We start from the raw sequence: 23,213 nt of genomic DNA on the forward strand, positions 1-23,213 counted from the left end.
CGGGGGAACATCATTCCATATCTGGACGATCTACTGAGAAAGGCATCGTCCAGGGAGGAGCTGTTGCAGTCCATTGTACTCACATCCCTCTTACTCAGAGTCCACGGTTGGATTCTGAACCTTCCAAATTCACATTTGGAACCAACTCGGAGGTTGTCTTTTCTGGGGAAGATCCTCGACAGGGAAGTGCAGAGGGTGTTTCCTTCCACAGGAAAAGGCGTTGGTGGACATGGAAGAGATTCCCGCAGCCATGGAACCCAGGTCTTTCATGGATTCTACTATAAAACCTGCTGAATCGTGAATGTTACGCAAACACAATTCAACATGATCCTTATCCATTGTATCCAAATCCTCAAGTAAGGTGCCTGACCATTTTACTACAGCTTTTGCAATCCATGCACTAGCAATAGTGGGACATAATATGGCCCCCGAAGCAGTGTACATTGATTTAAGTGTATTATCAATCTTTCGATCAGCCAGCTCCTTTAAGGCAGTAGATCCCGGAACAGGCAAAACCACCTTTTTTGAGAGTCTGGACACAGATGGGTCAACAATTGGCGGGCTTTCCCATTTTTTCCTATCCTCCTCAGGGAAAGGAAACGCCACCTGGACTCTTTTAGGGATCTGGAATTTTTTCTCAGGGTATTCCCATGCTTTCTCAAATATAGCATTCAATTCCTTTGACGCAGTGAAGGTTAGCGAGGCTTTCTTATTTTCAGTGAAAAAAAGCCTCCTCAACCTGCTCAGGTGTGGTATCCTTAACATTCAACACATCCCTTATAGCCTCTATCATCAAATGCACCCCCTTTGCAAGAGAGGCAGACCCCCGCAACACATCCCCATTACCGTCTGTGGTGTCAGAATTGGTATCCGTGTCAACTTGCATGACATGAACAAGCGCACGTTTGTGGGGGTAAATAGCGGAGCGTCCTGAGGTACCAGAATCGGGCCTTATTGCCATAGAGTTCAGTAATACCTGGGTTGCGGATTCATTACTTACAACCCTGTCTGACATCTGAGAAATCCAAGATTTGATAGAGGAAAACCACTCAGGTTCCCTTGCTGGAATCTGTGCTAAACCAGTGCTATCCTGATTACACCGAATGGGATCATCCTGGGAGGACATAGCCTCCGCAGCATATGACACAGTGTCCCTGGACATAGCAAAAGGAGACCACAAAACACTCCACACACACAGGGAAGGGCAGACAGAGTTTACCCCCCAAGAATGGCAAGAGAGAGACAGAGATTGGAGTTAACCCACACACAGCGCTAATAACCAAAGGGAGACCCCTTGTCAGCGCTGATTGTGCACCTTAATAGGATACACAGTTGTATTGCAGCCTCCCCCCCCCCCCCCCCCCTTCTACAACCCCCCTGGTACCGTGAGAGATAGCTGGAGTTGCTGTGAAGGGACCTTCTTTCTCCTGATCAGAACGGTGAGGGCAGGAAAAAGGCGCTGAACGCTGCTGGGTCCGCTCTGAAAAGCTCCTCCCCCAAAATGGCGCTGTCTTCCCGGTCTTCCACTGATTATACTGGCCTGAGGATTGAGTGCTGGCTGAGATCCGGGGACCCAGACAGGCTTTGGGACCAGTGTAGGGTGTAGCGCTGGCTCAGGGCGCCCCTCATAGCGCCACACCATGTACCACTGAGCATTCCCGGAGCGCAGTTAATACTGTGCTCCTACCCTGGTGCCGCCATCTTCACACCAGCCCCCCGCTTGCTAGAATCTTCAGCTCTGTAAGGGGTTGGTGGCATGCTGCTGGGGTGAGCGATCCCCTGTGGCAGGGAACGATCTATCCCCTCAGGAGCACAGTGTCCTGTCAGCGGAGTAAGTGGCTCAGACCCTGCAGGGCAGACACTACTCTCCCCCCCCCCCCCCTTCCCTGTAAAAAAAAAAAAAAACAACAACATTTTCTAGAAATGCTCTGTAGAGCTCCCCTAGCTGTGACCGGCTTCTCTGGGCACGTTTTATAAACTGAGTCTGGTAGGAGGGGCATAGAGGGAGGAGCCAGCCCACACTCTCAAACTCTTAAAGTGCCAGTGGCTCCTGGTGGACCCGTCTATACCCCATGGTACTAATATGGACCCCAGCATCCTCTAGGACGTAAGAGAAACTCCTACAATTAAAATAAATAGAACATTTTATATACCCAGGTACATACATACACATACTGTATATATAAAATACAGTTAAAACAGGATGTGCCCATGGATACAATCAAATACTGTATGTGAAAGAACAGAAATATTTTACCACTTGAAAAACACAAGGCAAAAAGGATAAATCTGACACTAGCGAATATGTGGACTAAATCTACTAAAGGTACAGTTCTAAAGAGTGATAACAGAACATGAACAATTTAGTGCTTAAATGCACAGACTAAACGGGGGTTAGCAAGGGTACATTATTAATGGAGACTGAATAAAAAGGGAACACAAAACAAACGCATCATTCAAGTTGGTTGTCTCGGAGACTCCATTATGACAAACAAAAAAGTCTCCGCATTCAATCCAAACTATGAAAGATTGGTTTCAATAAGTTAAATTGGTTCTTTGCAGGGCCTGGTGGAGAACGCAGTCCCTTGTATAAATGACATACTTCACGTGCCCCATTTCTCTATCGTCCTAGTGGATGCTGGGGTTCCTGAAAGGACCATGGGGAATAGCGGCTCCGCAGGAGACAGGGCACAAAAAGTAAAGCTTTTCCAGATCAGGTGGTGTGCACTGGCTCCTCCCCCTATGACCCTCCTCCAGACTCCAGTTAGATTTTTGTGCCCGGCCGAGAAGGGTGCAATCTAGGTGGCTCTCCTAAAGAGCTGCTTAGAAAAAGTTTAGCTTAGGTTTTTTATTTTACAGTGAGTCCTGCTGGCAACAGGATCACTGCAACGAGGGACTGAGGGGAGAAGAAGTGAACTCACCTGCGTGCAGGATGGATTGGCTTCTTGGCTACTGGACATCAGCTCCAGAGGGACGATCACAGGTACAGCCTGGATGGTCACCGGAGCCGCGCCGCCGGCCCCCTTGCAGATGCTGAAGTCAGAAGAGGTCCAGAATCGGCGGCTGAAGACTCCTGCAGTCTTCTAAAGGTAGCGCACAGCACTGCAGCTGTGCGCCATTTTCCTCTCAGCACACTTCACACGCAGTCACTGAGGGTGCAGGGCGCTGGGGGGGGGGCGCCCTGGGAGGCAAATGTAACCTATATAAAGGCTAAAAATACCTCACATATAGCCCCCAGAGGCTATATGGAGATATTTAACCCCTGCCTGGATTCACTAAATAGCGGGAGACGAGCCCGCCGGAAAAGGGGCGGGGCCTATCTCCTCAGCACACGGCGCCATTTCCTCTCACAGCTCCGCTGGTCAGGACGGCTCCCAGGTCTCTCCCCTGCACTGCACTACAGAAACAGGGTAAAACAGAGAGGGGGGGCAAATTTATGGCGATATTTTGATATATATAAAGCAGCTATAAGGGAGCACTTATTATAAGGCTATCCCTGTTATATATAGCGCTTTTGGTGTGTGCTGGCAAACTCTCCCTCTGTCTCCCCAAAGGGCTAGTGGGTCCTGTCTTCGTTAGGAGCATTCCCTGTGTGTCTGCTGTGTGTCGGTACGTGTGTGTCGACATGTATGAGGACGATATTGGTGTGGAGGCGGAGCAATTGCCAAATATGAGGATGTCACCCCCTAGGGAGTCGACACCAGAATGGATGCCTTTATTTATGGAACTACGGGATAGTGTCAACACGCTAAAGCAGTCGTTTGACGACATGAGACGGCCGGACAATCAATTAGTGCCTGTCCAGACGACTCAAACACCGTCAGGGGCTGTGAAACGCCCTTTGCCTCAGTCGGTCGACACAGACCCAGACACAGGCACTGACTCCAGTGGTGACGGTGACGAATCAAACGTATTTTCCAGTAGGGCCACACGTTATATGATTTTGGCAATGAAGGAGGCGTTACATTTAGCTGATACTACAGGTACCACTAAACAGGGTATTATGTGGGGTGTGAAAAAACTACCTATAGTTTTTCCTGAATCAGAAGAATTAAATGACGTGTGTAATGAAGCGTGGGTTGCCCCTGATAAAAAGCTGATAATTTCAAAGAAATTATTGGCATTATACCCTTTCCCGCCAGAGGTTAGGGAGCGCTGGGAAACACCTCCTAGGGTGGACAAGGCGCTAACACGCTTATCTAAACAAGTGGCGTTACCCTCTCCTGAGACGGCCGCACTTAAAGATCCATCAGATAGGAGGATGGAAAATATCCAAAAAAGTATATACACACATGCAGGTGTTATACTACGACCAGCTATAGCGACTGCCTGGATGTGCAGTGCTGGGGTAGTTTGGTCAGAGTCCCTGATTGAAAATATTGATACCCTGGACAGGGACAATATTTTACTGTCGTTAGAACAAATAAAGGATGCATTTCTTTATATGCGTGATGCACAGAGGGATATCTGCACACTGGCATCACGGGTAAGTGCTATGTCCATTTCGGCCAGAAGAGCTTTATGGACGCGACAGTGGACAGGCGATGCGGATTCAAAACGACATATGGAAGTTTTGCCGTATAAAGGGGAGGAGTTATTTGGAGTCGGTCTATCAGATTTGGTGGCCACGGCTACAGCCGGGAAATCCACCTTTCTACCTCAAGTCACTCCCCAACAGAAAAAGGCACCGACTTTTCAACCGCAGCCCTTTCGTTCCTTTAAAAATAAGAGAGCAAAGGGCTATTCATATCTGCCACGAGGCAGAGGTCGAGGGAAGAGACAGCAACAGGCAGCTCCTTCCCAGGAACAGAAGCCTTCCCCGGCTTCTACAAAAGCCTCAGCATGACGCTGGGGCTTCTCAAGCGGACTCGGGGACGGTGGGTGGTCGTCTCAAAAATTACAGCGCGCAGTGGGCTCACTCGCAGGTAGATCCCTGGATCCTGCAGATAATATCTCAGGGGTACAGGTTGGAATTAGAGATAGATCCACCTCGCCGTTTCCTGAAGTCTGCTTTACCAACGTCCCCCTCCGAAAGGGAGACGGTTTTGGAAGCCATTCACAAGCTGTACTCTCAGCAGGTGATAGTCAAGGTACCTCTTCTACAACAAGGGAAGGGGTATTATTCCACTCTTTTTGTGGTACCGAAGCCGGATGGCTCGGTAAGGCCTATTCTAAATCTGAAGTCCTTGAACCTGTACATAAAGAAGTTCAAGTTCAAGATGGAGTCACTCAGAGCAGTGATAGCGAACCTGGAAGAGGGGGACTTTATGGTATCCTTGGACATCAAGGATGCGTATCTCCACGTTCCAATTTACCCCTCACACCAGGGGTACCTCAGGTTCGTTGTACAAAACTGTCACTATCAGTTTCAGACGCTGCAGTTCGGATTGTCCACAGCACCTCGGGTCTTTACAAAGGTAATGGCCGAGATGATGATTCTTCTTCGAAGAAAAGGCATATTAATTATCCCATACTTGGACGATCTCCTAATAAGGGCAAGGTCCAGAGAACAGCTAGAGATGGGATTAGCACTGTCGCAAGAAGTGCTAAAACAGCACGGGTGGATTCTGAATATTCCAAAATCCCAGTTAATGCCGACAACTCGTCTGCTGTTCCTAGGGATGATTCTGGACACGGTTCAGAAAAAGGTTTTTCTCCCGGAGGAAAAAGCCAAGGAGTTATCCGAGCTTGTCAGGAACCTCCTAAAACCAGGAAAGGTGTCTGTACATCAATGCACAAGAGTCCTGGGAAAAATGGTGGCTTCTTACGAAGCAATTCCATTCGGCAGATTCCACGCACGAGCCTGGAAACGTCTCTTCACATAAACATTCTGGAACTAAGAGCAATATACAATGCTCTAAGCCAGGCAGAACCTCTGCTTCAGGGAAAACCGGTGTTGATCCAGTCGGACAACATCACGGCAGTCGCCCATGTGAACAGACAGGGCGGCACAAGAAGCAGGAGTGCAATGGCAGAAGCTGCAAGGATTCTTCGCTGGGCAGAGAATCATGTGATAGCACTGTCAGCAGTGTTCATCCCGGGAGTGGACAACTGGGAAGCAGACTTCCTCAGCAGACACGATCTTCACCCGGGAGAGTGGGGACTTCATCCAGAAGTCTTCCACTTGCTGGTAACCCGTTGGGAAAGACCAATGGTGGACATGATGGCGTCTCGCCTCAACAAAAAACTGGACAGGTATTGCGCCAGGTCAAGAGATCCGCAGGCAATAGCTGTGGACGCGCTGGTAACGCCTTGGGTGTACCAGTCGGTGTATGCGTTTCCTCCTCTGCCTCTCATACCAAAAGTATTGAGAATTATACGGCAAAGAGGCGTAAGGACGATACTAGTGGTTCCGGATTGGCCAAGAAGGACTTGGTACCCGGAACTTCAAGAGATGATCACGGAAGATCCGTGGCCTCTACCTCTAAGGAGGGACTTGCTTCAGCAGGGTCCCTGTCTGTTTCAAGACTTACCGCGGCTGCGTTTGACGGCATGGCGGTTGAACGCCGGATCCTAAAGGAAAAAGGCATGCCGGAAGAAGTCATTCCTACTTTAATTAAAGCAAGGAAGGAAGTAACCGTGCAACATTATCACCGAATTTGGCGAAAATATGTTGCGTGGTGCGAAGATCGGAGTGCTCCGACGGAGGAATTTCAACTGGGTCGATTCCTACATTTCCTGCAATCAGGATTGTCTATGGGTCTCAAATTGGGATCTATTAAGGTTCAAATTTCGGCCCTGTCGATTTTCTTTCAAAAAGAATTGGCTTCAGTCCCTGAAGTCCAGACCTTTGTTAAGGGAGTGCTACATATACAGCCTCCTGTGGTGCCTCCAGTGGCACCGTGGGATCTCAATGTGGTTTTGGACTTTCTAAAATCTCATTGGTTTGAACCACTAAAGAAGGTGGATTTGAAATATCTCACATGGAAAGTGACCATGCTTCTAGCCCTGGCTTCGGCCAGGAGAGTGTCAGAACTGGCAGCTTTATCTTACAAAAGCCCATATCTGATTTTCCATTCGGACAGGGCAGAACTGCGGACTCGTCCGCATTTTCTCCCTAAGGTGGTGTCAGCATTTCATCTGAACCAGCCTATTGTAGTGCCTGCGGCTACAAGTGACTTGGAGGACTCCAAGTTACTGGACGTTGTCAGAGCATTAAAAATATATATTGCAAGGACAGCTGGAGTCAGAAAATCTGACTCGTTGTTTATATTGTATGCACCCAACAAGATGGGTGCTCCTGCGTCTAAGCAGACGATTGCTCGTTGGATCTGTAGCACAATCCAACTTGCACATTCTGTGGCAGGCCTGCCACAGCCTAAATCTGTAAAGGCCCACTCCACAAGGAAGGTGGGCTCATCTTGGGCGGCTGCCCGAGGGGTCTCGGCATTACAACTTTGCCGAGCAGCTACGTGGTCAGGGGAGAACACGTTTGTAAAATTTTACAAATTTGATACTCTGGCTAAGGAGGACCTGGAGTTCTCTCATTCGGTGCTGCAGAGTCATCCGCACTCTCCCGCCCGTTTGGGAGCTTTGGTATAATCCCCATGGTCCTTTCAGGAACCCCAGCATCCACTAGGACGATAGAGAAAATAAGATTTTACTTACCGATAAATCTATTTCTCGGAGTCCGTAGTGGATGCTGGGCGCCCATCCCAAGTGCGGATTATCTGCAATAATTGTACATAGTTATTGTTAACTAATTCGGGTTATTGTTGAAGGAAGCCATCTTTCAGAGGCTCCGCTGTTATCATACTGTTAACTGGGTTTAGATCACAAGTTGTACGGTGTGATTGGTGTGGCTGGTATGAGTCTTACCTGGGATTCAAAATCCTCCCTTATTGTGTACGCTCGTCCGGGCACAGTACCTAACTGGAGTCTGGAGGAGGGTCATAGGGGGAGGAGCCAGTGCACACCACCTGATCTGGAAAAGCTTTACTTTTTGTGCCCTGTCTCCTGCGGAGCCGCTATTCCCCATGGTCCTTTCAGGAACCCCAGCATCCACTACGGACTCCGAGAAATAGATTTATCGGTAAGTAAAATCTTATTATATTCCTAGCTGGCAGAAGTGTACAGTGGGCTATTATCTGTATAGTCTAACACCATTTTTCTAAAATGCCAATAAATATGGATGGAATGTACAATATATTACATGGGAAATTCAGACTCACTTTATAAGTAAGGCTCCATGTGTTACTTTTTTCTCTTTCTTGCTTTCACTACTTATTTTCAGAGCTCAAATATTCATATTATATAGTGATAAGCACTACAGAGAATGCTTCCAAACCTTTACAAGGCACAGGCCAGCTCTTCACTAGCAAGTTGCAAGTGGAAGTCTGACTGCAATCCTTTAAACTTTTTTTCTCTTTAATTTGCACCTTAGTACTTCTGCGATTAAGTACTGTACTGTTACTAAAAACTGACCTTGCTGTACGTGTCAGAAGAATATGAAAACCCAATAAACATAATATATTGCCTTCATACACACTGGTACAATTAGGCCATTATATCCATTTATCTACTGAAACAGGATGAAAAGACCTATTTATGACAACTAATACATGACCCCTAAAGCACAGTTCTCAAATACATTTAGCTTTTTTCATCGTATGGAGCTAATAAACATTACCTGCAACGGTACCACAATTTATGGACTATCTTTAATGGAATAGCACCGACTATGGCAAATTGCTGGCTATTACATTTGGCCCTAAATAACGGATTACATTTGGTTCCTGCATTAAATCAATAAAGTATTCAGAAACTAGCGGATTTGTACACCCGACTACACTCTTGAACTGTTTCCAGCACGTATCACAGACTAGAGATAGGGCAAATGGGAGCACCAGCACCAAATTCTCGCGTTTCTCTCATTACCATCCTCATTTTAACTTACATCTATGACAGGGTATATTGCTTTATCCTGATTTATTCTATTGGTATAACTTTATACGTTTAACCATCTGTGACTTGTTCAGAAACAGGAGCTTTTTTTCATCATTGATGTACCTTCTCCCCACCCGGATTTTGGACCCTGGATGCACCGATAAGAATTCCGGAATCTGCATGCTCAGGTGATATACACCAGGTGTCCAAGCCAGGTGGTGTGATCGTTCATCCTTGCTCCTTTTTAAAAATAAATTTTATCATTTGTTATTTGGACATTCCTGTGGGAATATTTTATGAATTATTTTATGGAATAAATCCTTTTTTGCATCGATCTTTCGGTCTGGCTATTTGGAGAGTGAAAGAAACCGTGATATGATTACGAACACCTGTTTAACTGTGAGTTGGGGTACGTTGTGATTCGAAGTACTCACTAAAAGAAACCTTTATAGGCTTCATTCACCCCTAGTCACTGTGAGTTGGGGTACGCCCTTTAGACGGTCTTTTCTGACTCTATATTCACACAATGATACCTTTATATGTTGACAACATCCATTTATATTGTGAGTCTGGGTACGCTCTTTGTTTTTTATTTAATTTTCTGAAGATCTGGTGGAGGCTCAACACCCATTGTCCATTTAATCAGAACCACTGGGGTGAAGTGTGATCCAGTGAAGACATACTACACCATTGTATTATATTCTTTTACATGTCATGATTCCTGATGTGAATGGAGGATTGGAATCTCCACCTTAAGAAGTAGAGGAAAAACGCCTTTAATTGCAACCTCTCTCTTCACATTCATAAGGGAAGGTTTAAATTTTATCTCCCAGCGCTTAATGTTATATGTTTGCCCATTTTTGGTATTCATTGTTCAGAAACATGCTAGTTTATCTGTACTAATAATGGAATTGTTTTGGGACAATAAGTATTATTTTGAGCAATAGCACAACACTGCTACTCCTGAAGTCACTGCATCAGTTCATTTATACCCCTTTCACACCGCCAATGCTGGATCCCACCCGGGAATTGGAAACGGGTCCTTCCCGGGTGGGATCCGGCATTGGACGCTGCTGCTGCCTTCCCTGACCCGGCAATATGCCGGGTGGGTTGCCATAGTGGTAGGGGGCGGAGCCGGCAGCGGGAGAGATTATCTCCGTGCCGCCTCTCCCTGTTGTAGTGAATGGGTCCCATCGATCCAGGAGCCCGGTTACACTGCCACTGACCCGGTATTCAACCCAGGAATAACACTGCTTTATTCCCGGAAGAATTACAAGGGTCAGACGACCCGGGATTTCAACTATGGCGCTTTCACACAACACGACGACCCGTGTCGACCCGGCAATATGCCTGGTCGATACTGGGTTATTTGTGTGGTGTGAAAGGGGTATTATATACTGATAGTTATTTAAAACAGCGCACACATGTTCTGCAGCACATGACTATTCATAGATTTACACTAATATCCCCCTTACGAATCACTTTTACGCTAGTAGTGCAGAGTATCTTTTTCTATGAGAGAGTCTGGACACCCATTATTACAACTGCTTCTGAAACACAAGTACCCTTTCACAACTTAGTGTAGATCAACTATACCAATTAACATAATATAACCAGTGTTAACCATAATACATAACAGTTTGCAAAGCAGTATATCTGAAAATAATTACCTGAGTCTCCACCAACATTGCTATATCCATAAACATGTCATGTAACTCCCGTATGCTAGATTCCAGCTTCATGATATCTTTGTGTCGCGATTCTATCTCATTCAGAGCCTGCCGTGTGATCTGGGAATCGGAAATAATCTAAGAGAAAAAAAAAAATGTAAGTAGCAGACTAGCATTCTCCAAATGTGATCCCCATGCACCCCCAACAGCTCATGTTTTCAGGTCTTATGTCCGTGGAAACTGCTAGGATAATTATGGACAGTCAAGTACAAGCCACTGGAGTATGATAAAAGAAATCCTGAAAACATGATCTGTTGGAGATGCATAAGTATCGGATTTGGGAAACTTTGTAGTAGACCAGTTCATACCTTTGTGGACCACTGGCCAGAGTTTATTACTTACATCTGAAGTAAAGATAGATGGATTTCCACTCTCCAGCATCTCTTCCAGTTCATCATCTGTAGTTGTTTTTCCAGCTGCAAGGACAAAGTTTTATTACTTCGTGCTCAACAACTATAAAACTGACATTATGAAGAGAAAAAAACAAACAAAACAATTTTCTATATTATAACCGAGTAGTATGTATAACAGATAGTGTATCTGTTACTATTAAGTAATCAGTATTGAATATATTAACTCAAACCTAGCTCTTTACTGTCCATAATGTAGACCACATATTTCCTACATAGTCATGTTGGAGTGTTTACAAAGAATATACAGTATAATGCAATGTAATGCAATTAAATTTCTTATATTAATGGATTCCAAAAAGTCAATATATTAATAAGCAGCTCTGGTCTAATGTAACCATTATCCGTCACCGGAAGAAGACATGTAGATTATAAGCAGGAATACTAGACCAATTATTATAAATAATTTCTAGAGTTTTTTTTCAGAAAGATGAACATTTAACATAACATTAGCCCTGTAAGGGTGCCATGAAATATGCGTCCGTTACCTATTTGTTGGATAAACTATAAAATGTAAAAATAAGATTTTACTTACCGGTAAATCTATTTCTCGTAGTCCGTAGTGGATGCTGGGGACTCCGTAAGGACCATGGGGAATAGACGGGCTCCGCAGGAGACATGGACACTTTAAGAAAGAATTTGGATTCTGGTGTGCTCTGGCTCCTCCCTCTATGCCCCTCCTCCAGACCTCAGTTAAAGAAACTGTGCCCGGAAGAGCTGACAGTACAAGGAAAGGAGTTTGGGAATCCAGGGCAAGACTCATACCAGCCACACCAATCACACCGTATAACTTGTGATAACTTTACCCAGTTAACAGTATGAACAATAACAGAGCATCAGATAAACCCTGACGCAACTATAACATAACCCTTATTTAAGCAATAACTATATACAAGCATTGCAGAAAAAGTCCGCACTTGGGACGGGCGCCCAGCATCCACTACGGACTACGAGAAATAGATTTACCGGTAAGTAAAATCTTATTTTCTCTAACGTCCTAGTGGATGCTGGGGACTCCGTAAGGACCATGGGGATTATACCAAAGCTCCCAAACGGGCGGGAGAGTGCGGATGACTCTGCAGCACCGAGTGAGCAAACGATAGGTCCTCCTCAGCCAGGGTATCAAACTTGTAGAACTTTGCAAACGTATTTGCACCTGACCAAGTAGCAGCTCGGCATAGCTGTAATGCCGAGACCCCTCGGGCAGCCGCCCAAGAAGAGCCCACCTTCCTAGTGGAATGGGCTTTCACTGATTTTGGCTGCGGCAATCCAGCCACAGAATGAGCCTGCTGAATCGTGTTACAGATCCAGCGAGCAATAGTCTGCTTTGAAGCAGGAGCACCAAGCTTGTTGGATGCATACAGGATAAATAGTGACTCCGTTTTTCTGACTCTAGCCGTTCTGGCTACATAAACTTTTAAAGCCCTGACCACATCTAGTAACTCGGAATCCTCCAAGTCACGAGTAGCCACAGGCACCACAATAGGTTGGTTCATATGAAAGGATGAGACCACTTTTGGCAGAAATTGGGGACGTGTCCTCAATTCCGCTCTATCCATATGGAAAATCAGATATGGGCTTTTGTGAGACAAAGCCGCTAATTCTGAAACGCGCTTAGCCGAAGCCAAGGCTAATAGCATGACCACCTTCCAGGTGAGATATTTCAACTCCACTGTTTTAAGTGGTTCAAACCAGTGTGATTTCAGGAAACTCAACACCACGTTAAGATCCCAAGGTGCCACTGGAGGCACAAAGGGAGGCTGAATATGCAGAACTCCTTTCACAAACGTCTGAACTTCTGGCAGAGAAGCCAACTCCTTTTGAAAGAAAATGGAAAGGGCCGAAATCTGGACCTTAATTGAGCCTAACTTCAGGCCCAAATCCACTCCTGACTGAAGGAAGTGAAGGAAACGGCCCAGCTGAAACTCCTCTGTAGGAGCATTGCTGGCCTCACACCAAGAAACATATTTTCGCCATATCCGGTGATAATGTTTAGCTGTTACGTCCTTCCTAGCCTTTATCAGCGTAGGAATGACCTCCTCCGGAATACCCTTTTCTGCTAGGATCAGGCGTTCAACCGCCATGCCGTCAAACGCAGCCGCGCTAAGTCTTGGAAGAGACAGGGTCCCTGTTGCAACAGGTCCTGTCTTAGAGGAAGAGGCCACGGATCCTCTGTGAGCAATTCTTGCAGATCTGGATACCAAGTCCTTCGTGGCCAATCTGGAACAATGAGAATTGTTCTTACTCCTCTTTTTCTTATTCTCCTCAGTACCTTGGGTATGAGAGGAAGAGGAGGAAATACATAGACCGACTGGAACACCCACGGTGTCACCAGGGCGTCTACAGCTACCGCCTGAGGGTCCCTTGACCTGGCGCAATAGCTCTGTAGCTTTTTGTTGAGGCGTGACGCCATCATGTCTATCTGTGGTAGTTCCCACCGACTTGTAATCTGTGTGAAAACTTCTTGATGAAGTCCCCATTCTCCCGGGTGGAGGTCGTGTCTGCTGAGGAAGTCTGCTTCCCAGTTGTCCACTCCCGGGATGAACACTGCTGACAGTGCACTTACGTGATTCTCCACCCAGCGAAGAATCCTGGTGGCTTCCGCCATCGCCACTCTGCTCCTTGTGCCGCTTTGGCGGTTTACATGAGCCACTGCGGTTATGTTGTCTGACTGAATCAGAACCGGTTGGTCGCGAAGTATGGACTCCGCTTGACGTAGGGCGCTGTATATGGCCCTTAGTTCCAGGATGTTGATGTGAAGGCAAGTCTCCTGACTTGACCACAGGCCTTGGAAATTTCTTCCCTGCGAGACTGCTCCCCCACCCCCGGAGGCTTGCATCCGTGGTCACCAGGACCCAGTCCTGAATGCCGAATCTGCGGCCCTCCAGAAGGTGAGCACTCTGCAGCCACCAGAGGAGAGACACCCTGGCCCTGGGGGATAGGGTGATTAACCGATGCATCTGAAGATGTGATCCAGACCACTTGTCCAGGAGATCCCATTGAAAGGTCCTCGCATGGAACCTGCCGAAGGGAATGGCCTCGTATGATGCCACCATCTTTCCCAGGACTCGTGTGCAGTGATGCACCGACACCTTTTTTGATTTTAATAGGTCTCTGACCAGTGTCATGAGTTCCTGAGCCTTCTCCATCGGGAGATAAACCCTCTTCTGCTCTGTGTCCAGAATCATGCCCAGGAAGGGCAGACGAGTCGTAGGAATCAACTGCGACTTTGGAATATTCAGAATCCAGCCGTGCTGTCTAACACTTCCAGAGAGCGTGCTACGCTGATCAGTAACTGCTCTCTTGACCTCGCTTTTATGAGGAGATCGTCCAAGTACGGGATAATTGTGACCCCTTGCTTCCGCAGGAGTACCATCATTTCTGCCATCACCTTGGTAAATATTCTCGGTGCCGTGGAGAGACCAAACGGCAACGTCTGAAATTGGTAATGACAATCCTGTACCACAAATCTGAGGTACGCCTGATGAGGTGGATAAATGGGGACATGAAGGTATGCATCCTTTATGTCCAGAGACACCATAAAATTCCCCTCTTCCAGGCTTGCAATGACCGCTCTGAGCGATTCCATCTTGAACTTGAACCTTTTCAGGTATATGTTCAGGGATTTTAAATTTAATATGGGTCTGACCGAACTGTCCGGTTTCGGTACCACAAACATGGTCGAATAATAACCCTTCCCTTGTTGAAGGAGGGGAACCTTGACCACCACCTGCTGAAGATACAATTTGTGAATTGCAGCTAACACTATTTCCCTCTCTAAGGGGTTAAGCTGGCAGGGCCGATTTGAGGTATCGGTGAGGGGGCATCTCTTCGAATTCCAGCTTGTATCCCTGAGACACAATCTCTATTGCCCAGGGATCCACCTGGGAGTGAACCCACTTGTGGCTGAATTTTCGGAGACGCGCCCCCACCGGGCCTAGCTCCGCCTGTGGAGCCCCAGCGTCATGCGGTGGATTTAGTGGAAGCCGGGGAGGACTTCTGTTCCTGGGAACTAGCTGTGTTGTGCAGCTTCCTTCCTTCCTCTGCCCCTGCCTCTGGCAAGAAAGGACGCACCTCGGACTTTCTTGCCTTTTTGTGATCGAAAGGACTGCATTTGGTAATACGGTGCTTTCTTCGGTTGTGAGGGAACATGTGGCAAAAAATGTGACTTTCCAGCAGTAGCTGTGGAGACCAGGTCCGAGAGACCCTCCCCAAACAGTTCCTCACCCTTGTAAGGTAAAACTTCCATGTGCCTTTTTGAGTCGGCATCGCCTGTCCATTGCCGAGTCCACAGGACCCTTCTTGCAGAAATCGACATTGCATTTATTCTAGAGCCCAGTAGGCTAATGTCTCTTTGAGCATCTCTCATATATAGGACAGCGTCTTTAATATGCCCCAGGGTCATTAATATAGTATCCTTGTCTAAGGTATCAAGCTCCTCAGACAAGGTATCCGTCCATGCTGCTACAGCACTACACACCCAGGCCGACGCAATTGCCGGCCTTAGTAAGGTACCTGAATGTGTATAAATGGACTTCAGGAAACCCTCCTGCTTTCTATCCGCAGCATCTTTTAGGGTGGCCGTATCCTGTGACGGCAGGGCTACCCTCTTGGATAAGCGTGTTAGAGCTTTGTCCACCCTAGGGGAGGATTCCCAGCGTAACCTGTCCGTTGGCGGGAAGGGATACGCCATAAGCATCCTCTTGGAAATCTGCAGTTTTTTATCTGGAGATTACCAAGCCTTTTCACATAACTCATTTAGCTCATGTGAAGGGGGAAAGGTCACCTCCTGCCTTTTCTCCCCATACATATGAACCCTCTTGTCAGGGACTGGGGTTTCCTCTGTGATGTGCAACACATCCTTCATTGCTATAATCATATAACGGATGGCTTTAGCCAATTTAGGCTGTAACTTTGCATCATCGTAATCGACACTGGAGTCAGAATCCATGTCGGTATCTGTGTCAACAATTTGGGATAGTGGGCGCTTCTGAGACCCTGACGGCCTCTGCGACATCGGATCAGGCATGGGTTGAGACCCCGACTGTCCTAAGGTTTCAGCTTTATCCAACCTTTTATGCAAGGAATTAACATTATCATTTAAAACCTTCCACATATCCATCCAATCAGGGGTCGGAGACCCCACATTCATTTGCTCCCGCTCTGCTTCCACATAGCCTTCCTCGTCAAACATGTCGACACAAGCGTACGGACACACCACAAACACACAGGGGATGCTCTTTTTTGAAGACAGTTCCCCCACAAGGCCCTTTGGAGAGACAGAGAGAGAGTATGCCAGCACACACCCCAGCGCTATATGTCCCAGGAATCACACAGTAACTTAGTGTTAACCCAGTAGCTGCTGTATATTATGTTTTTGCGCCAAATTTATGTGCCCCCCCCTCTCTTTTAACACTCTTCTACCGTGAATCTGCAGGGGAGAGCCTGGGGAGCTTCCTCTCAGCGGAGCTGTGGAGAGAAAATGGCGCTGGTGAGTGCTGAGGAAGATGCCCCGCCCCCTCGACGGCGGGCTTCTGTCCCGCGTTTCTGTATAATATAACGGCGGGGGCTCATGCATATATACAGTGCCCAACTGTATATATGTCCACTTTTGCCATGAGGTCCTAATTGCCAAATTTATGTGCCCCCCCCTTTCTTTTAACCCTCTTCTACCGTGAATCTGCAGGGGAGAGCCTGGGGAGCTTCCTCTCAGCGGAGCTGTGGAGAGAAAATGGGGCTGGTAAATGCTGAGGAAGAAGCCCCGCCCCCTCGACGGCGGGCTTCTGTCCCGCGTTTCTGTATAATATAATGGCGGGGGCTCATGCATATATACAGTGCCTAACTGTATATATGCCCACTTTTGCCAAGAGGTCCTTATTGCTGCCCAGGGCGCCCCCCCCTGCGCCCTACAGTGACCGGAGTATGTGGGTGTAGTGTGGGAGCAACGGCGCAAAGCTGCAGTGCTGTGCGCTACCTCAGTTTGAAGACTGGAGTCTTCTGCCGCCGATTTCGAAGTCTTCTTGCATCTTTCACCCGGCTTCTGTCTTCCGGCTCTGCGAGGGGGACGGCGGCGCGGCTCCGGGATCGGACGACAAAGGGTGAGATCCTGTGTACGATCCCTCTGGAGCTAATGGTGTCCAGTAGCCTAAGAAGCAGGACCTATCTTCAGAGAGTAGGGCTGCTTCTCTCCCCTCAGTCCCACGATGCAGGGAGTCTGTTGCCAGCAGTTCTCCCTGAAAATAAAAAACCTAACAAAATACTTTCTTATAGCAAGCTCAGGAGAGCTCACTAAGTAGCACCCAGCTTGTCCGGGCACAGATTCAAACTGAGGTCTGGAGGAGGGACATAGAGGGAGGAGCCAGAGTACACCAGAATCCAAATTCTTTCTTAAAGTGCCTATGTCTCCTGCGGAGCCCGTCTATTCCCCATGGTCCTTACGGAGTCCCCAGCATCCACTAGGACGTTAGAGAAATATTTTTTTTGCTATGCAAGCATTCTTTGTGCATTTTAAGAAAAGGTTATATAGTATCATACTTATTTCAAGCTGACGTTGTATCCGTCCTTTACTGCGCTCTCGAAATTGAATCTGGGTTTCATTGTATTCAATCATAACTTCACCAAATTTTCTGGACAATACTGTATGCTGGAATAATAAAACAAAACAAAAAAAAGTCAGTGTTTGTTAGTGTAAGCCAGCTGGGAGGATGTACTGCCAAACAAGAGTGCTTACCAAAATCAAAAGCAGGTTCTCTTTTTGCTTTTTAACACTCTAGGGCAGTGTTTACCAACCACAGTTCTCAAGGCATACTATACTAACAGGCATATTCAATTGCCGGCCAATTACCCCGCAGCGCAGGGAAAGGCTATTCAATTAAATAGCCTTTTTAATGTGCCTAAAATTGAGGATTACCACGTGAAAACCCTCTGATTCTGTAAAAAATTTTTTTAAAAGTATATAAGTCAAAAGAGAAAAATCAAACGGAGGAATAAAAAGGCTTAAGACAGAGAGTGACTGTCTGATCGAGTGAAACAAAGCAATAGCAGATCATTTAAATAATTATTTTTACTCAGCATTCACTACAGAAAGATGGGAAAGGCGGCGACAGTTAAGTTGCAAGGACATTCATAAAATTTAGGTAAAAATGTGTCCAGACACATCTTTGCTGCACATAGCAGTGCTTCTCAGCATGACCGCGATGCTTCCCATACATTTACAGAGGAGAAGGTCGTAACAGAACTCTTAAAACTGAAAGTGGAGAAATCAATGGGGCCAGATGGGATACATCCAAGGACACCATTAACAGAATTATTCAACCAGTCGCTAGCTATAGGAGTAAGTCCAGAGGACTGAAAAAGAGCAAAATGTAATCCCACTGAACAAAAGTGGAAGCAAGAAAGAGACAAGTAACTATCACATCAGTAGTACAGAAAATAAAGGGAATCAAAATGAAAGTTGTGGAATATCTAAAATCCAGCAATTTCATGATCCCAAACAGCATGGATTTACTAGAGTGAGATCATGCCAAACAAAGACTATTTATTTTTTGACTGGATGACTAAAGTAATATATCAAGGGGAGGCAGTAGATATAGCTTATCTAGACTTTAGAAGCTTATCTAGACTGCTAAATAAACTGGAAATCTTGGGATTGGATTCTATGACTGTAGAATGGATAAGATTTTGGCTGCAGGATAGGAAATAGAGTGTTTTAGTAAATAGAGGGTAGTCACAGGAGGGAAAGGTTACCAGCGGATTACCCCAAGGTTCTGTACTAATATCATTGTTGGTGACATTGCAAATGGTATTGAAAGGAAAATATGCCTTTTTGCAGATAATACAAAAGTATGCAACAGGGTAGGCACACCAGTAGGGGTAAAACAAATGATTGATCTAGATAGACTATAGGAATGGCCGTGTGGCACCTACAGTTTAATGTCATAAAATAGGATTGTAGTACCTACCGGTAAATCCTTTTCTCCTAGTCCGTAGAGGATGCTAAGGACTCCAAAAGGACCATGGGGTATAGATGGATCCGCAGGAGCTTGGGCACACTATAAAGACTTAAACTGGGTGTGAACTGGCTCCTCCCTCTATGCCCCTTCCCCAGACCTTAGTTAGAAAACTGTGCCCAGGAAAGACGGACATTTAGAGGAAAGAATTTATAATTTAAACACCGTGAGTGTCATACCAGCTCACACCACGAACATACCGCAAGACATGGCCTTCAACAGAATACCAGCCCACGGTATGAAAACCATACAGCCATACGCTGAGAGAATATGTAACACAACCTGTGTGTCAATCCAACCAATAATAATAAACCACATGCCATAGCATGAACAACGTCAGCGAAAGCCTGACAGAAAAGAAACACCACAAAGTGCAACCAAAATCAATAACTACAGACACAGTACGCACTGGGACGGGCGCCCAGCATCCTCTACGGACTAGGAGAAAAGGATTTACCGGTAGGTACTAAAATCCTATTTTCTCTTACCTCCTAGAGGATGCTGGGGACTCCAAAAGGACCATGGGGTCTATACCAAAGCTCCAGACCGGGAGGGAGAGTGCGGACAACTCTGCAGCACCGATTGAGCAAACATGAGGTCCCCATCATCCAGGGTATCAAACTTGTAGAGCTTAGCACAGGTGTTTGAAACCCGACCAATTAGCCGCTCGGCAAAGTTAACCCGCCGAGACACCTCGTGCATCTGCCGAAGAAGAGTCCATCTTCCTAGTAGAATGGGTCTCCCCCAACTCCGGTAACGGCAATCCAGCCGTAGAACCAGCACACCGAATCGTATCACAGATCCAGCGTGTAACGGACTGCAGAGACGCAGGCGCCCCAAGCACGCTGAGAGCATACCGGACAAACAGAGCCTCTGTTACCCCAAACTGAGCCCAATTGGCGATATAAATCTTCAAAGCCCTGACTACATCGAGAGACATTGAATCAGCCAATGCTGAAATTACTACAGGCATCAAATGTCAAAGTCGAAAAATATTGTAATGCATACACCATGTACTAACCCCATTCACATGCCCGCTGCACGTGCACTTGTTCCGCCGTGCGTGCACATATCCGCAATTTGCGTATGATCGCTCACGCGTTCCTGCGCGTGGTATGGGTATTTACGGCGGGGGTTGTGAGCGCATAGAGGGTTATCAGAACATTACATATTTAACCCAAATAGTGCACATTTTACACATAGCCACCCCGCACCACTTCAGCAAGTATCAACAGTTTAAATGATTCCAGGGCTAGGGATTCGCCTTTGCATGATAGGAAGGGACAGACTAAGGTTAGAAGGTGATGTCTAGTATCCAGCTGTAGGGTATTTTAAGGGTAACATTCCGGTGTTGGTTAGAGAAAGATCGCATGTTCCAGCATATAGTTATGTGCAGAAGTAGAATATAGATATAAACTGTATTTACTGTATATTATGTATGCGGCGGGAATCCAGAGGATACCACCCCCAAGAGCAGTTGAGAAAGACATCGCCCACCTTTTCAAATCAACCTATGACCTCTCCTGTAATGTAAAGATGCATCTCTATGTCCAATGGACAATGAGATTACAGTGACCATTATATTGTGTATGGAAATTGTGTATAAAAAGCCTGTTGCTGCCTGGCTGGTCAGAAGACTCTGAACGCTTTCTACCTGATAAGCGGAGGACTGGTCCAGGTTGCGCAAGCGAACATTCTCACGTATGTACATTGACTGTAGCCATTATTCTGTTGTAGATTTATCTTGTTAGCCTGTAGTGTATAATTTGTACTGTTATCCCTTTTGAAATAATCCACTGTGGCCTTAGAACCCTGTGGTTCACTACATATCGGTGTTGTGTCCTCATTTCCCTGCTAGGGTTTAAAGCGTATTTAACTATATAAGGTTTAAGAGTGTATTGATAAGGTGTACGCACTGCGGTTACTTTATACTGTCAGCGCTACTTAAGGTTTAAGGTATAACATCATTGCAGTGCTTTGTTGCATAAAGGTTTAAAGTATAATCATATCATTACATTGTATTATTTAAGGTTAAAAGGTTATCAATTGAGTGTGCGCGCGCTAAGAGTACTTTGTACCCCCAGCGCGGCATTTGTACGCTAAGACCGTACAACTTACGGGACTCTGTACGCAAATGGCGTACAAAGAGCGTAGCGTGTATATTCAGTCTAGCGGCTCTAAGGTAAAAGTGTAATTAGAGGTATAGCTTTATGGTTTAAGATAATATCGGCATTATCAATTGTGGGCATCGTCCGGTTTTTCCTCAAACCCACAACCTAGCAGGTTAAAGCAGACTTCATCTATCAGCAAAGGGCGGAAGTGTATCTAGGTATCCTACGTAAGCCTTTTCCTGGTCGTAGAATACACTGATAAACCCTACCTCAATTGCTGATATGATGGCGTCTGCTCTGCATGGTTTGTAGGGATGCTGGTGGGATCCGTAAGGTAAGAACGCAAAGCTATTTTTAAAGTCTGTAAATTTCTGTTTGGCTCCAAATGCGCACACAACACACGCATACACCTGTATTTTGTACTTTGCATATCTGCTCGCATTGTTGCCATAAGTAGCGATTACTAGATTCATTTAGACCTGTACTGAAAAATTTGTTGCTATTTAGTTAAAATATAGAGTTAATATTTAAGGAAGTGTAAGACGCACACGCAGCCTGGCCTAGCTGTAAAGGTTTATACAGAAGTAACTGTGTGTGGTGTTAAGTGAGCGATTATAGTTAATATCGCTTACATTTATAGAAGTGTGGGATTTGTACTACTGCGGACGTACGGTCTTTGTACACGTGTCTCGGACACAGGACGGGACTGCGTACGCTACGTAAAGACATACGCATGTGGCATGTTCACGCAACGTGCGTAAAACTACGACCGCTAAGTACAAATTACACAATAGCATTGTTTACTTTAGGCGCGAGACGGTAGCCACGCGATAATAGCACAAATTGCTCAGTGTCCAAGATTTAGTTTAAATAAATCCTTTTTTACTGTATTACCTCTGGTACTAAGGCTGTTTTATCTGAATGAAAGTTAATTTTCTGTACAGAAAAACCAAAGTGTATATGAGTGAACGAGCGTGAGTGTGCAAACAATAAAGGTTTTGTGGACCCAGGGAATTCCGGATCCCATAGGAGACCACACCAGGTGAGTGGACACTTGGTGGCGTGAGAGTGGCTTGCTCACGTTAACATTGATTAAAGTACAAAGGAGCAAAGTAGTAGATATCGCAGACCAAAGGTCAGCGAAGGTTTAGAGTACTGCAGACCAAAGGTCAGCGAAGTTTTTGTGTAGATACCGCAGCCCAGGGGGTTAGCGAAGAACCCATATAGGCCCGTTTAGATACGCTCCGGCTGAGGTTTCGCAGCCCGAAAAACTATTCCATTGGTCGTACGGCGGATAAGTAACTGTTACCTATAGGCTGTGCGATTGTACCGCGCGTTCGTGGGTGCAATACTTAGAGCAACGTGATACCCTTCTTACGAGCTTTGCGTAAAATCGCGGGATCATTAGCGCTGGGTGTAGCATACGCAAGCGTGATTTGTGTAACATTTTTTTGTTTTAAGGGAGTTTCGCTGGTCACTCAGGAAATCTCCAACAACCAATATTTACTGGAAAGTGTAAGTCACTCCCAGATACTTTCAGTGAATAGAGGTTACACAGGGGCCCTAGGTTGGGTACATTGCCTGCGCTATCAACAGTGTATGGTAGTATTGGCCAACGTGGGCGTGAGTGGGTGAGAGCACTCGTTGAAATTTCACCGTTGCCTTATATTGAGTATTTTGTTTTTTTTGTAGGAATTAGCTGAGAAGGCAATACCTGCAAAATATGGGGGCCAGTTGCTCAAGTAAGGGACGATCAACCAGGGTTCAGGTTGATATTCCGCGGCCCAAGGGGTCGGCGAGGTACATAATGTGTGAGAAGTATGGATCACACACACAGAGGTTTTATGCAATGAATGGGAACGTATGACTGCGGAAGATAGGGAACCATTCCCTAAGGAAGGCAGTTTTGAACCAGAGATGTTGCAGAATTTAAGGTTTAGGATATGTCTGATAAAATCCCGAAAACAAAGGGTCAGACACACAAACTGTTTACATTTATGGCAACAAGAGGGCGATATGCAGAGGGAACTAGCTCACGCAGGTGGTTCCAAACCTAGCAGAAAACTG

At 46.1% G+C, this 23,213-nt stretch overlaps 1 protein-coding gene across 2 annotated transcripts in view; it reads right to left on the reverse strand.

Moving 5' to 3' along the window:
- Positions 1-23,213, reverse strand: part of STX2 (syntaxin 2) — a 273,207-nt gene that overhangs the window by 49,000 nt on the left and 200,994 nt on the right. For both annotated transcript variants that reach the window (XM_063964647.1, XM_063964646.1), the window contains exons 6-8: positions 17,561-17,669; positions 10,959-11,032; positions 10,557-10,694 (exon numbers count right to left, since the gene is read on the reverse strand). In XM_063964647.1, the coding sequence (XP_063820717.1) occupies positions 10,557-10,694; positions 10,959-11,032; positions 17,561-17,669 (321 nt within the window). The remainder of the gene's footprint in view (positions 1-10,556; positions 10,695-10,958; positions 11,033-17,560; positions 17,670-23,213) is intronic.

Source organism: Pseudophryne corroboree, chromosome 1, assembly GCF_028390025.1.
Source record: "Pseudophryne corroboree isolate aPseCor3 chromosome 1, aPseCor3.hap2, whole genome shotgun sequence".
NCBI lineage: Eukaryota > Metazoa > Chordata > Amphibia > Anura > Myobatrachidae > Pseudophryne > Pseudophryne corroboree.